The sequence below is a fragment of the Mobula hypostoma genome, chromosome 20 (assembly GCF_963921235.1).
Source record: "Mobula hypostoma chromosome 20, sMobHyp1.1, whole genome shotgun sequence".
Classification (NCBI taxonomy): Eukaryota; Metazoa; Chordata; class Chondrichthyes; order Myliobatiformes; family Myliobatidae; genus Mobula; species Mobula hypostoma.
Window position 1 is genome coordinate 25,725,723 of NC_086116.1, and position 14,655 is coordinate 25,740,377.

At 41.7% G+C, this 14,655-nt stretch overlaps 1 protein-coding gene across 3 annotated transcripts in view; it reads left to right on the forward strand.

Moving 5' to 3' along the window:
- The window catches only part of tbc1d22a (TBC1 domain family, member 22a), a 331,820-nt gene that overhangs the window by 93,768 nt on the left and 223,397 nt on the right, over positions 1 to 14,655 (forward strand). For all 3 annotated transcript variants that reach the window (XM_063072582.1, XM_063072580.1, XM_063072581.1), the window contains one exon: positions 13,680 to 13,794. In XM_063072582.1, coding sequence (XP_062928652.1) covers positions 13,680 to 13,794 — 115 coding nt within the window. The remainder of the gene's footprint in view (positions 1 to 13,679; positions 13,795 to 14,655) is intronic.

The window sequence follows — 14,655 nt, forward strand, 5'->3', positions numbered from 1 at the left end:
ATGATCTAAAATACCTCCTCGTCATTGTGCAAGTCTGATCAGCAGCTCCGGGATACGTTTTGTGGAGGTTATTGCTGCTAAAAGGCGTTCTACCAGTTATTAAATACAAGGGTTCACATACTACTTCTGGCCTGGACTGTGCATGATTAAACAATGTGTTCAATAAAAACATGTTTAGTACAATTGTTTCTGTGTTATTAGTTAAGGTAGATTGTGTTTGTCTATTATTGTGACTTGGATGAAGATCAGACTGCATTTTAAGAGTAATTAATGCAGAAAACCCAGGTAGTTGCAAGGGGTTCATAAACATTTCCTTGCAACTGTATCTCGCTTGCTTCTGTCTCTCCATTTAATCTCAGACACCGCCAATGATGTTGAGATCAGGGCTCTGTGACGGCCATACCATCTGTTGCAGAACTCCTTGTGTATATAGTTCTTTACACCCTTAGCCGTGTGTTTGTGGTTGTTGTCCTGTTGTAGAATGAAGGTGGGACCAATCAGACTGCTCCTTGACGGTACTGCGTGATGGATGAGAATTGCTTCGACTTAACCGCATTGAGGATTTCATTAATTCTGACCAGATCACTAACTCCATTTGCAGAAATGTAGCCCCAAGCCTGCAGGGAACCGCTGCCATGCTTCACTGTTGGCTTCAGACACTCATCCATGTAGCGCTCACCCGCTCTCTACAGTCAAAATGTTCTCCTGTTTGAGCTGAAAATTTCAAATTTTGATTCATCAGTCCAGAGCACTTGCTGCCAAAAAGCCATTCCTTCAAGTAGGAAACAAAGCCAAGAGACTCGCCTACGCACAAAAACACAAGGAATTGGGTGTTGAACAGTGGCAGCAAGTTCTCCAAGTTGCTTGGAACAACGTAATAAAACTGCCCGACACTGTACATACGAAAATTGATGCAGGTTTAAAGGCAGAGTGGTCACACCAAATATTGACTTGATTTTGTTTTTATTGTTTACTACTCTTTCGTGTAACTTTTGATATTTATAAACATTTAATTTCATTATTTTTGAAAGAATCCTTGGTTCACAGAATTTTTTTTTACAGGTGCCTAAGACTTTTGCATAGCACTGTATATTTCGATTCTAGAAATATTTCAGAGGTAACCAGAGTAGTGGCACAAATTGTTGTTCAGCATCAAACCAAACATTTTCTGTGGGCTTGTCTTGTGAGTCAAAAGAAAGGTTCCAAATTAAAGTAATTAAATGAACTTTCTATAGAGACATGGAATTGTTGAGCTGTTTCCCCTGTTTAAAAGGATTGTATTTAAAATCCCCTTGACATGATACTCCTGCGGCTATTGATATACTCAAATAGCAGTATCATCTATCTTTGATGCCCTATTTCTCTGAAAGACGTTTGTTCACTTCCGCTTTGGTTAATTTGCTACTAATAGGGCCTTGTGTTTTGTATGTTGTGTATCTGTGATGCTGTTAATTGACTTTCTGCCGATCTGGGTAATTGAAGTAAAATTGGGGTGTTGTGTATCTTCTATCTCTCCCCCCTGTCATCACCCACTTCCATAAATAATTGCCCAGAGATGCAACAATCATCAACAGTTGCTTTTTTCAACTCCAGTCATTCTGGTTTCAGTGACAGCTGTCAGTTTAATGAGCCCAGTGATGCCACCACAGACTGAACTGGCAGGCTATTTGTGGCAGATGCTGTGGACCAACAAGATGGACCCTACTCCCTACTCCCTACTCCCTACTCCCTACTCCCTACTCCCTACTCCCTACTCCCTACTCCCTACTCCCTGCAACAGCATCAGTTTGCTGGTTGTGGATGCATTTGTTCCAGATGACATTGATAGGAGTGACCAATGTTTTTGGAAACAAAGTACTGTCCTCGCCATTCCACAGCATGATGTGGAAACACTAGGGTGATTATATTATTTTATATATATGGAATCTGTAATCTTGCGTCTCCAAGGCTCATCCCTTATTATTAACTGTGATTTAGTGCAAAATCTCAAATTGTGTCAGGTGCAATACCTAGAATACCTACAATTGAGATGGCAAACCAGCAATAGCTCAAGACAGGATTATATGCATGTGAATACACAAATACAGTTTGCTGAAGGGGGTAAATTATACCATACTTATAAACCTGATTTAAAGCTCTGCAGGCCTGCCAAATTCAGTTGTGGCATTGCTGAAAAACATTAAACCTTTGTGTACCATTTAGTTTATAATTCCCTCTTTTTTCCCCTCCAAAATGGCTACTTCACACTTTTCCACATTTCATTAGTCTGTATGTCCTTGGGTTTGTTAAGCATTATTGCTGGCTATTACATTTCCAGGTTACATGTAGTATGCAAAATTTGATCATGTGCTCTGTAAATCCATGTCTTGGCATTCATCGTGTTTATCAGAGAACTTAGTAATAGTCTCAATGCAGATACCTGGGAATTGCTGGCATACATTTTCCTCCATTGCCATTGTTGGTTTTTAGTCTCAAGCTAATTTTGTATCCATATCTCATGCTGATTAATTTTTGTTGATGTCTATTATCTGGCTTTCCATCAAATGGCTTTAAGTTCCATATTCTGAAAATCAATCACATCACCTTCATTATTTCATTAGAGGAGTGTAGCAGCATTCTAGTTGAGATTTTGGATTAGCATTTTGAAAACCATTGATCCAGTCACATGAATTAAACACTGACATAGAAACATAGAAAACCTACAGCACAATACAGGCCGTTTGGCCCATGAAGTTGAACCGAACATGTCCCTACCTTAGAAATTACTAGGGTTACCCATAGCCCTCTATCTTTCTAAGCTCCATGTACCTATACAAAAGTCTCTTAAAAGACCCTATCATATCCGCCTCCACCACCGTTGCCGGCAGCCCATTCCACGCACTCACCACTCTCTGCGTTTTAAAAAAAAATAGAAATAAATTACCCCTGACATTTCCTCTGTACCTACTCCCAAGCACCTTAAACCTGTGCTCTCTTGTGACAGCCATTTCTGCCCTAGGAAAAACCTCTGACTATCCACATGATCAATACCTCTAATCATCTTATACACCTCTGTCAGGTCACCTCTCATCCTCTGTCGCTCCAAGGAGAAAAGGCCGAGTTCACTCAACCTATTCTCATGTAGTCATAAGGCATGCTCCCCAATCCAGGCAACATCCTTGTAAATCTCCTCTGCACCCTTTCTGTGGTTTCCACATCCTTCCTGTAGTGAGGCGACCAGAACTGAGCACAGTACTCCAAGTCGGGTCTGACCAGGGTCCTAGATAGCTGCAACATTACTTCTCGGCTCCTAAATTCAATTCCACAATTGATGAAGGCCAATACACCGTATACCTTCTTAACCACAGAGTCAACCTGCGCAGCTGCTTTGAGAGTCCTGTGGACTTGGTCCCCAAGATCTCTCTGATCCTCCACACTGCTAAGAGTCTTACCATTAATACTATATTCTGCCATCAAATTTGACCTACCAAAATGAACCACTTCACACTTATCTGGGTTGAACTCCATCTGCCACTTCTCAGCTCAGTTTTGCATCCTATCAATGTCCCGCTGTAACCTCTGACAGCCCTCCACACTATCCACAACACCCCCAACCTTTATGTCATCAGCAAACTTACTAACCCATCCCTCTATTTCCTCATCCAGGTCATTTATAAAAATCACGAAGAGTAAAGGTCCCAGAATAGATCCGTGAGGCACACCACTGGTCACTGACCTCCATGCAGAACATGTCCCGCCTACAACCACTCTTTGCCTTCTGTGGGCAAGCCAGTTCTGGATCCACAAAACAATGTCCCCTTGGATCTCATGCCTCCTCACTTTTTCAATAAGCCTTGCATGGGGTACCTTATCAAATGCCTTGCTGAAATCCATATACACTACATCTACTGCTCTTCCTTCATCAATGTGTTTAGTCACATCCTCAAAAAATTCAATCACGCTCGTAAGGCACAACCTGCCCTTGGCAAAGCCATGCTGACTATTCCTAATCACATTATACCTCTCCAAATGTTCATAAATCCTGCCTCTCAGGATCTTCTCCATCGACTTACCAACCACTGAAGTAAGACTCGCTGGTCTATAATTTCCTGGGCTATCTCCACTCCCGTTCTTGAATAGGGGAACAACATCCACAACCCTCCAATTCTCCGGAACCTCTTCCGTCCCCATTGATGATTCAAAGATCATCGCTGGAGGCTCAGCAATCTCCTCCCTCGCCTCCCACAGTAGCCTGGGGTACATCTCATCCGGTCCCGGCAACTTATCCAACTTGATGCACATCCTCTTTCTTAATATCTACATGCTCAAGCTTTTCAGTCTGCTGCAAGTCATCACTACAATCACCAAGATCTTTTTCCATAATGGATACTGAAGTTAAGTATTCATTAAGTACCTCTGCTATTTCCTCCAGTTCCATACACACTTTCCCACTGTCACACTTGATAGGTCCTATTCTTTCAAGCCTTATCCTCTTGCTCTTCACATACTTGTAGAATGCCTTGGGTTTTTCCTTAATCCTGCCTGCCAAGGCCTTCTCATGGCCTCTTCTGGCTCTCCTAATTTCCTTCTTAAGCTCCTTCCTATTAGCCTTATAATCTTCTAGATCTCTAACATTACCTAGCTCTCTGAACCTTTTGTAAGTTTTTCTTTTCTTCTTGACTAGATTTACTACAGCCTTTGTACACCACGGTTCCTGTACCCTATTATAACTTCCCTGTCTCATTGGAATGTACATATGCAGAACTGCACACAAATATCCCCTGAACATTTGCCACATTTCTTCTGTAACTTTCCCTGAGAACATCTGTTCCCAATATAAGCTTCCAGGTTCCTGCCTGATAGCCTCATAATTCCCCTTACTCCAATTAAGCACTTTTCTAACTTGTCTGTTCCTATCTCTCTCCAATGCTATTGTAAAGGAGATAGAACTATGATCACTATCTCCAAAATGCTCTCCCACTGAGAGACCTGACCAGGTTCATTTCCCAATACCAAATCAAGTACACTCTCTCCTCTTGTAGGCTTACCTAGATGAAGAAACCTTCCTGAACACACCTAACAATCTCCACCCCATCTAAACCCCTTGCTTTAGGGAGATGCCAATCGATATTTGGGAAATTAAAATCTCCCACCACGACAACTCTTATTATTTCACCTTTCCAGGATCTGTTTCCCTATCTGCTCCTTGATATCTCTGTTACTATTGGGCGGCCTATAAAAAACACCCTGTAGAGTTATTGACCCCTTCCTGTTCCTAACCTCCACTCACAGAGACTCTGTAGACAATCCCTCCATGATGTCCACCTTTTCTGCAGCTGTGACACTATCTCTAATCAACATTGCCATACCCCCACCTCTTTTGCCTCCCTCCCTGTACTTTCTGAAACATCTAAAACCCGGCACTTGAAGTAACCATTCCTGTCCCTGAGCCATCCAAGTCTCTGTAATGGCCACCACATCATAGCTGCAAGTACTGATCCATCCATCCAAGCTCATCTGCCTTGTTCACAATACTCCTTGCGTTAAAATAAACACATCTCAAACCGTCGGTCTGAGTGTGTCCCTTCTCTATCACCTGCCTATCTTCCCTCACACACTGTCTCCAAGCTTTCTCTATTTGTGAGCCAACCGCCTCTTCCTCCATCTCTTCAGTTCGGTTCCCACTCCCCAACAATTCTAGTTTAAACTCTCCCCAGTAGACTTAGCAAGCCTACCCACCAGGATATTGGTCCCCCTGGGATTCAAGTGTAACTCGTCCTTTTTGTACAGGTCACACCTGCCCCGAAAGAGGTCCCAATGATTCAGAAATCTGTATCCCTACCCCCTGCTCTAATGCCTCAGCTTCGCATTCATCCTCCACCTCATTCTATTTCTTTACTCACTGTCAACGTGGTACAGGCAGTAATCCTGAGATTACTAGCTTTGCGGTCCTGCTTCTCAACTTCCTTTCTAACTCCCTGTAGTCTGTGTTCAGGACCTCTTCCCTTTTCCTACCTATGTCATTGGTACCAATATGTACCACGACCTCTGGCTGTTCTCCCTCCCGCTGCAGGATATTGTAGACGCGATCTGAAACATCCAGGGCACTGGCACCTGAGAGGCAAACTACCATCTGAGTTTCATTCCTACGTCCACAGAATTGCCTGTCTGACCCCCTAACTATAGAGTCCCCTATCACTACTGCCTTTTTCTTCCTTTCCCTTCCCTTCTGAACCACAGGGCCAGACTCTGTGCCAGAGGCACAGCCACTGTTGCTTCCCCCAGGTAGGCTGTCCCCACCAACAGTACTCAAACAGGAGTACTTATTGTCAAGGGGTACAGCCACGGGTACTCTCTAGTACCTGACTCTTCCCCGTCCCTCTCCTGACTGTTACCCACTTGTCTGTCTCCCATGGCCCTGGTGTGACCACCTGCCTATAACTACTTTCTATCACCTCTTCACTCTGCCTGACCAGACGAAGATCTTTGAGCTGCAACTCCACTTCCCTAACCCGGTCCCTTAGGAGCTGCAGCTCGACACACTGGGTGCAGATACGGCCTTCTGGCAGGTTGGGAGACTCCAGGACTTTTCACATCTGACACCAAACACAGAACACCAGCATCATACACATATTTCCTTTCCGCAATTAACATAGGTAAACCTATTTCGCCTCGTCCCGTTACTGCCTAAGCCCGTTGAGCCAATGCCCTATCACTCTGCTACCCTCTCACTCCGCTGCCTGCTGGATATGGCGGTCTTTTTTAACTTTTCCTGCTCTTTGGAAGTCTGAGAATTTGAGTTGAAGTAATTACTCTAAAATAAAAGTGTGATTCATAGTTGGATTGGGCTTCACTTGTGTCAAAAGTCAAAGGAAGTTTATTATCAAAGTACATATATGTCAGCATATACAACCCTAAGATTCTTTACCTTGCGAGAATATTGAATAAATCCATAATAGAATAAGTTAAAGACCGTACAGTGCAACACACACAATGCTGGAGGAACACAGCAGGCCAGGCAGCATCTATGCAAAAGGATAAACAGTTACTGTTTTGGGCCAAGACCCTTTATCAGGACTGGATAGGAAGAGGAGAAGTCAGAGTAAGAAGATGGGGAGAGGGGAGGAAGAAATAAAAGATAGGAGGTGATGGGTGAAACCGGGAGAAGGGGCGAGCTGAAGTAAAGAGCTGGGAGGTTGATTGGTGAAAGAGATGAAGGGCTGGAGAAGGAGTAATCTGACAGGAGAGGACAGAAGGCCATGAAGAAAGGGAAGGAGGAGGAACACCAGAGGGAGGTGATTGGCAGGCAAGGAGATGTAGTGAGAGAGGAGAATGGAGAATGGTGACTGGGGGGAAGGGCCATTACTGAAAGTTCGAGGAATTGATGTTCATGCCATCAGGTTGGAGACTACCCAGACAGAATATAAGGTGTTGCTCCTCCAACCTTCATTCTATGTAGGGTTTTGCAAGCAGAACAAGTGCTACACCTGCCCCCACACCACCTCCCTCACTACCATACAGGGTCTCAAACAGTCTTTCCAGGCAACACTTCACCTGTGAGTCTTTTGGGGTTATGTATCTGCCTCTCCTGGTGTGGCCTCCTGTATATCATATGAGACCTGATGTCAATTGCGAGATGGCTTCTGTCTGCCAGAAATGTGGGGTCCCCTGTGGCCACCCATTTTAATTCTACTTCCCCTTCCCATTCCAACATGTCATTCCATGGCCTCCTGTACTGCCATAATGAGGCCACACTCATGTTGGAGGAGCAACACCTTGTATTCTATCTGGGGAAAAGACCATAAGACATAGGAGCAGAATTAGGCCATTCAGCCCATCAAATCCACTCTGCCATATGATCATGGATCCCATTCAACCCCATACACTTGCCCTCTTGATGCCCTGACCAATCAGGAATCCATCAACTATTGCTTGAATATACCCATGGACTTGGCTTCCACCGCAGTCTGTGGCAGAGCATTCCACAGATTCACCACTCTTTAACTAAAAAAATTCCTCCTTACTTCTGTTCTAAAAGGTTGCCCCTCAATTTTAAGGTTGTGCCCTCAATTTCTGGATACCCCCTCCAGAGGAAACATTATCTCCATATCGACCTTATCTAGTCCTTTCAACATTCAGTTGGTTTCAATGAGATGCCCCTGCATTCTTTTCAATTCCATTGAGTACATGCCCAAATCTGCCAAATGCTCCTCATGTTCACCCCTTCATTCCCGGAATCATCCTAGTGAACCTCCTCTGGAAACTAGTGCAGCCTGACTTAGTGTCTTATAAAGCTTCAGCATTATCTCCTTGTTTTTATATCCAATTCCCATTGAAATAAATGTCAACATTGCATTTGCCTTTATCACAGACTCAACCTGTAAATTAACCTTCTGTGAATCTTGCACGAGGACTCCTAAGTCCCTCTCCACCTCTGATGTTTGAATTTTCTCCCCGTTTAGATAATAGTCTGCACTATTGTTTCTTTTACCAAAATGCATTATCATACATTTCCCAACACTGTATTCCATCTGCCACTTTTTGTCCATTCTTCCAATTTGTCCAAGTTCTGCTGCAATCACATTGCTTCCTTAGCACTACCTACCCCTCCATCTATCTTTGTATCATCTGCAAACTTTGCCACAGTGCCATCAATTTCACTATCTAAATCATTGACAAACAATGTGAAAAGTAGTGGTCCCAATATTGACTCCTGAGGAACACGACCAGTCATTGGCAGCTAACCAGAAAAGGCCCCTTTATTCCTACTCACTACCTCTTGCCTGTCAGCTATTCCTCTGTCCATGCCAGTATATTTCCTGTAATACCATAGGATTTTATCTTGTTAAGTAGCCTCATGTAAGGTACATTATCAAATGCCTTCTGAATATCTAAGTAAATGACACCCACTACCTCTCCTTTGTCCACCCTGCTTGTTACTTCCTTGAAGAACTCTAACAGATTTGTCAGACAAGATTTCCCTTTGCAGAAACCACTCTGATTTTGACTTATTTTATCATTAGTCTCCAAGTACTCTGAAACCTCGTCCTTAATAATGGACTCCAACACGTTCCCAACCACTGAGGTTAGGCTAACTAGCCTATAATTTCCTCTCTTTTGTGTTCCTCCCTTCTTAAAGAGTGGAATGACATTTGCAATTTTCCAGTCCTCTGGGACCCTGCCAGAATCAAATGATTCTTGAAAGATTATGACCAATGCATCCATTATCTCTTCAGCTACCTCTTTCACGTCTCTGGGATGTAGTCCATCAGGTGATTATCCACCATATGACCTTTGAGTTTGCCTAGCCCTTTTTCCTTTGTAATAGCAATGGCGTTCACTCCTGCTCCCTGACACTCACAGACCTCTGGCATATAGCTGGTATCTTCCACAGTAAAGATTGAAGCAAAATACTTATTCTGTTCATCTGCCCTTTCTTTGTCCCCCATTACTATTTCACCAGCATTATTCTCCTGTCTTCTAACCTTAACTCTCACCTCCCTTTTATTCTTTATATAACTGAAAAACTTCTAGTACCCTGCTTTATATTATTGGCTAGTTTGCCTTCCTATTTCATCTTTTTCCTTCTTGTAGCTTTTTTAGTTGCCTTTTGTTGGATTTTAAAAGCTTCCCAATCATCAAACTTCCCACTCACTTCTCCTACCTTGTATGCCCTTTCCTTGGTTTTTATACAGTCCTTAACTTCCTGTATCAGCCATGGTTACCTATCCCTGCCATTTGAGAACTACTGCTTCTGTGGGACATATCTATCCTGCGCCTTGTGAACTATTTACTGAAACTTCAGCCACCTCTGTTCTGCCATCATCCCTGCCAGCATCCCCCTCTAATCCACCTGGGCAAGCTCCTCTCTCATGCTCCTGTCATTCCCTTTATTTCATTATGATACTGATACATGTGACTTGTGCTTCTCCTTCTCAAATTGCAGTATGAATTCAATCATATTGAATAGGGGTAGTGGAGGTATAATTTGTCCATCTGTGCTGATCACCTCATCCTTGACTAAGCTGTTCCACTGTGAGCATGATCTGTTATGAGTCAATATGATGCTTTCAGATCAGGTCATGCACAGCACATACCTCCGTCACACTGCTCAGGTGTGTTTCTGGAGTACAGGGGCTAGCGGCCCTTGTGCCTGTTATCACTGAGCAGCAGTGAACCATCTGATTGGCCTATCAGAGTTCTCTTTGGGAACTAGCTGACTTGATCAGCATTTCTGATCTGGCTGTTGTTCACGATTGCACTTAATTAAAAAAAATTATGATTACTGCCTCCTAGGAGTTCCTGTACGTTAAGCTGACTAATAATATCTGGGTTATTACACAACACCCAATCTAAGTTGGCCTTTCCCTAGTAGGCTCAAGCACAAGCTGCTCTAAATAGCCATCTCGTCGGCATTCCCTCTCTCATGATCCAACTCTGACATGATTTTCCCAATCCCCTTGCGTATTGAAGTCCCCCCATTACAATTGTGACATTACCCTTATCACATGCCTTTTCCAGCTCCCTTTGCAATCTCAACCCCACATCTTAGTTACTGTTTGGAGGCCTATATATGATTCCCATAATGGTTTTTTTTTTAACCCTTGCAGTTTCTTAAATCCACTCGCAAAGACTTGACATTCTCTGACCCTGTATCACATCTCTTACCAATAGAGCCACACCACCACCTATACCTTCCTGCCTGTCCTTTCGATACAAAGTATATCCTTTGATGTTAAACTCCTAACTATGACCTTCTTTCAGCCACGACTCAGTGATGCTTACAACGTCATACCAGCCAATCTCTAATTTCGCCATGAGATTGTCCACCTTATTCCGAATGCTATTCCTGCATTTTTTGCTCTTATGAATTTTTCCTCTGTGGTACAACTTAACTCTTTGCTCTGTCTGCAGTTGTACCCAATCATTGGCTTGTCCTTCCTTAAATTCATATTGAATATTACATCATCTATTTGTAAACCTGCCGGCTCATCCTCAGCTCTATCATACTGGTTCCCATCCCCCTGCCATTTTAGGGCAGCCTCCAGCCTTATGGTGTGAATATCGATTTCTTGATCTTCCAATAATTGAACCCCCCCCTTCACCATTCCCATTTCCTTTGCTCACCTTATCTCTTTACCTGCCTATCACCTCTCTCTAATGCTCCTCCCCTTTCCTTTCTTCCATGGTCTTCTGTCCTCTCCCATCAGATTCCCCCTTCTCCAGCCCTTTATCTCTTTCACCATTCAACTTTCCAGTTCTTTACTTCACCCCTCTCCTGGTTTCATCTATCACCTGCAATCTTGTATTTCTTCCTTCCCTCTCCCCACTTTCATACTCTGACTTCTCGTTTGTTTTCTCCAGTCCTGATGAAGGGTCTTGGTTCAAAACGTTGACTGTTCCCATAGATGCTGCCTGGCTGGCTGAGTTCCTCCAGCATTTTATGTGTGTTGCTTAGACTTCTAGCAACTGTAGATCTTCTCTTGTTTGTGGAAAGACAGCACCAATTTTGACATTCAACCAATGTGCAAAAGACAACAAACTGTGTAATTAGAACAATTAATAATAATAAATAAATAAGTAATAAAATTGAGAATATGAGATGAAGAGTCCTTGAAAGTGAATCCATAAGTTTTGGGAACATTTCAGTGCTGGGGCAAGTGAAGTTATTCCTGTTGGTTCAAGAGCTTGATGGTTGAGGGAAATAACTGTTTCTGAACCTGGTGGTCTGAGACCTGAGGCTCCTATACCACCCTCCAGATGTCAGCAGTGAGGAGAGAGCATGCCCTGGATGGTGGAGGCCCCTGATGATGGATGCTGCTTTTCTGTGACAATGTTTTGGGTAGATGTGTTCAATGATGGGGAAAGCTTTACCTGTGATGGACTGGGTCATATCCATTACGTTTTGTAGAAATTTTTGGATAAAGGGCATTGGTGTTTCCATAGCAGGTTGTGATGCAGCCAGTTAATATACTCCCCACTTCACACCTATTGAACTTTGTCAGAGTTTTGGATATCATATTGAACCTTCTCAAACTCCTAAGGAAGTAGAAGCACTGCTGTGCTTTCTTCGTATTTGCACTTGCTCAGGACAGCTACTTTGAAATAATAACATGGAGGAAATTAAAGTTGCTAACCTCTCCACCTCTGATCCTCCCATGAGGATTGGCTCATGGTCCTCTGGTTTCCTCCTCCTGAAGCCAATAGTCAGCTCCTTGGTCTTGCTGACATCGAGTCAGAGGGCGTTGTTGTGCACCACTCAGCTAGCTTTTCAAGTGGTGCAAGCTGAATCGCCACAATAACTGATTGCAAAAACGCACAAGCTTTCAGGAAAGAAATTGGCTTCCTTTTCTGGTCTGCCTTGTGTTTGACTCCAGACCTATTAATGAGGTTGATTTTGAAATGTTCAGTGTTGAGTGTGCCGTTCAATTCACCGGGAAAATTTAATGTTCCAAAATTTCCCTATCAATATTATGCTGACTAACATGGGCAATATACCATAACTTTTTTATAATAAGTTTGCAACATTTGTAATTCTCCAGTATATTTGTCATGTCTGTCTCTATCCAGGTAATAAGTTTAAACTTAATTTTATGTCAAAGATTTAGTGACCATGTGATCAAATAAAACCTATATGCTTTTGATGCCTCAAAGCCATATGAAATCACGCTAGCAGTGTGAATAGCTAACATTAATTAAATGCTTCAGATAAAGGCTGGCCTTGCCTCATTGTTATTTGTTAAATATTTATTAAAATTCTTAGTATTCAAAGAGTTAAGTGGTTTGTAAAATTTCAGACTGAATCTAAGTCTCTGCATTCTGAGTTTCCCAGGTGGTGCAAGATAAATAACCACTGTTTGTAACTATAAATCTGTGTGAGTGAAATAATGAGATTAATACAAAATGTTTCTTGTTGGAACTTAATTTATCTTTTTAATTTATTCATGAGCCAATATAATTCTGTGGTAACAGTTCGTTCACTGTGTGAGCTCTAAGTTTGTTTAAGAATGATAGAAACCTGACTACAATCTTAAACCAGCAAATGTGAGAGAGAAGCCTTTGCTGTTTCAACAGGTTTTATTTAAATTGTTTATGTAAAACTTAGAGCAAACTTTTTGTATTTATTGCTGTTTTAAAAAAGTTTCCTGTAGCAGTTTTTAAACTATACCACTATTTTTGGGAATATGGATTTTCATTGGATATTTAGCTGGTGGGAATATGAAATGAAGAACACTATAAATAGTGCTTTCGTGAGGGACTGCCTCATGATATTAGTTTTCCACTCAGCAAGTTCCAGCTCAGTGTTGGACACCTGTTGACTTTTGAAGCTGCTGTTAAATTTGTGCGTATTTTTTGCACATTAACATTGATGTATATGCACAGTGCTAGTGAGCAAGATTAATTTGTACTATATTTTAAAATTCTAATCACAATTTAACATTAAATTGTGTGATCTAAATAGCTAGTTATAATGAATCCTTGGTCTAGTAAGTAATACGTTAAATAAATCATTATGGAAATAGATGAACTACTATGCAAATGTGATGATGTATTAAAGTCACCAATAAGTTGGTAATGCTTAAATTCACCAATGCAATAGACATCTCTATTGTTATTCATTTTGGGGAAAAAACAAATAAATGTACCTGTTCCATTCAAAAGTATTTGCTTTGTTCTAGTTTCTTCAAATTCTTTTCCAGATCTTTGAGCGTATTCTTTTCATCTGGGCGATTCGACATCCAGCTAGTGGCTATGTCCAAGGGATAAATGACCTTGTGACTCCTTTCTTTGTAGTCTTCGTTTTTGAATATATTGGTAAGTTTTCAGGACTGATTTAAGCTTCCTTTATTTCTGATGTAAGTACCTGTGTTACATTAGCAATGCAATACATGATGTGTAACAAATTCTTCTGTAAAGCCATTGGGAAAATTATTAAAAGAAGTTGTATCAGAAAAGAGAAGACTTTTGACTAGAAAAGTTTAGAAACAAAGCTTCTATTTGGAAAACTATGTTCTACCACATTTCAGATTCAAAGTACGTTTATTATCAAAGTATGTATGCAGAATAAAACCCTGAGAATGGTCCTTCCCCACACCCTCATCCCCACCAGACAGCCACACAACAAAGAAAACTCTTAACCTGTTCAAAGAAAAACATTTACCACTGCCTCCCTGGTTTGGTATAAATTTTTCTTCTATCTCTGAAAATTAAAGCCATTGTCTAAAATCAAATTTTGTATTTAAAACTGCTGACTTCAAGACAGACTGCCAAAAAGTACAATACTTTTCTTCATACATCCTGTATTAATTTGTTTGTTCATATATATAAAACAAGATTTAAGTTTTTTCCAATAATGAATTCTGTCAGTCAACTCTGTCTGTAAATAAGATGGCTTTGTACATTTTCAAAGCATGTATTTAGATATTTTTAAGTATGCTTCAGAGAGTTCATCACGCTGCTTCATCGAGATATTAATGGTTTGTCTTATTCATATGAAATGGGAAGGATGATGTGCCCTTGTGTAGTTTGAAAGGGTATTTCTCACTTACTGATTTGCAGGATACTGTTTCCCCCCTTGTTTCTTTTCATTTTTGACATCGTGGGAGGCCTTAAATTGCTTTGTGACTAATGATAGCTTCTGGCTAATCATCTATTCAGTAGGGAGGAAACTGACTC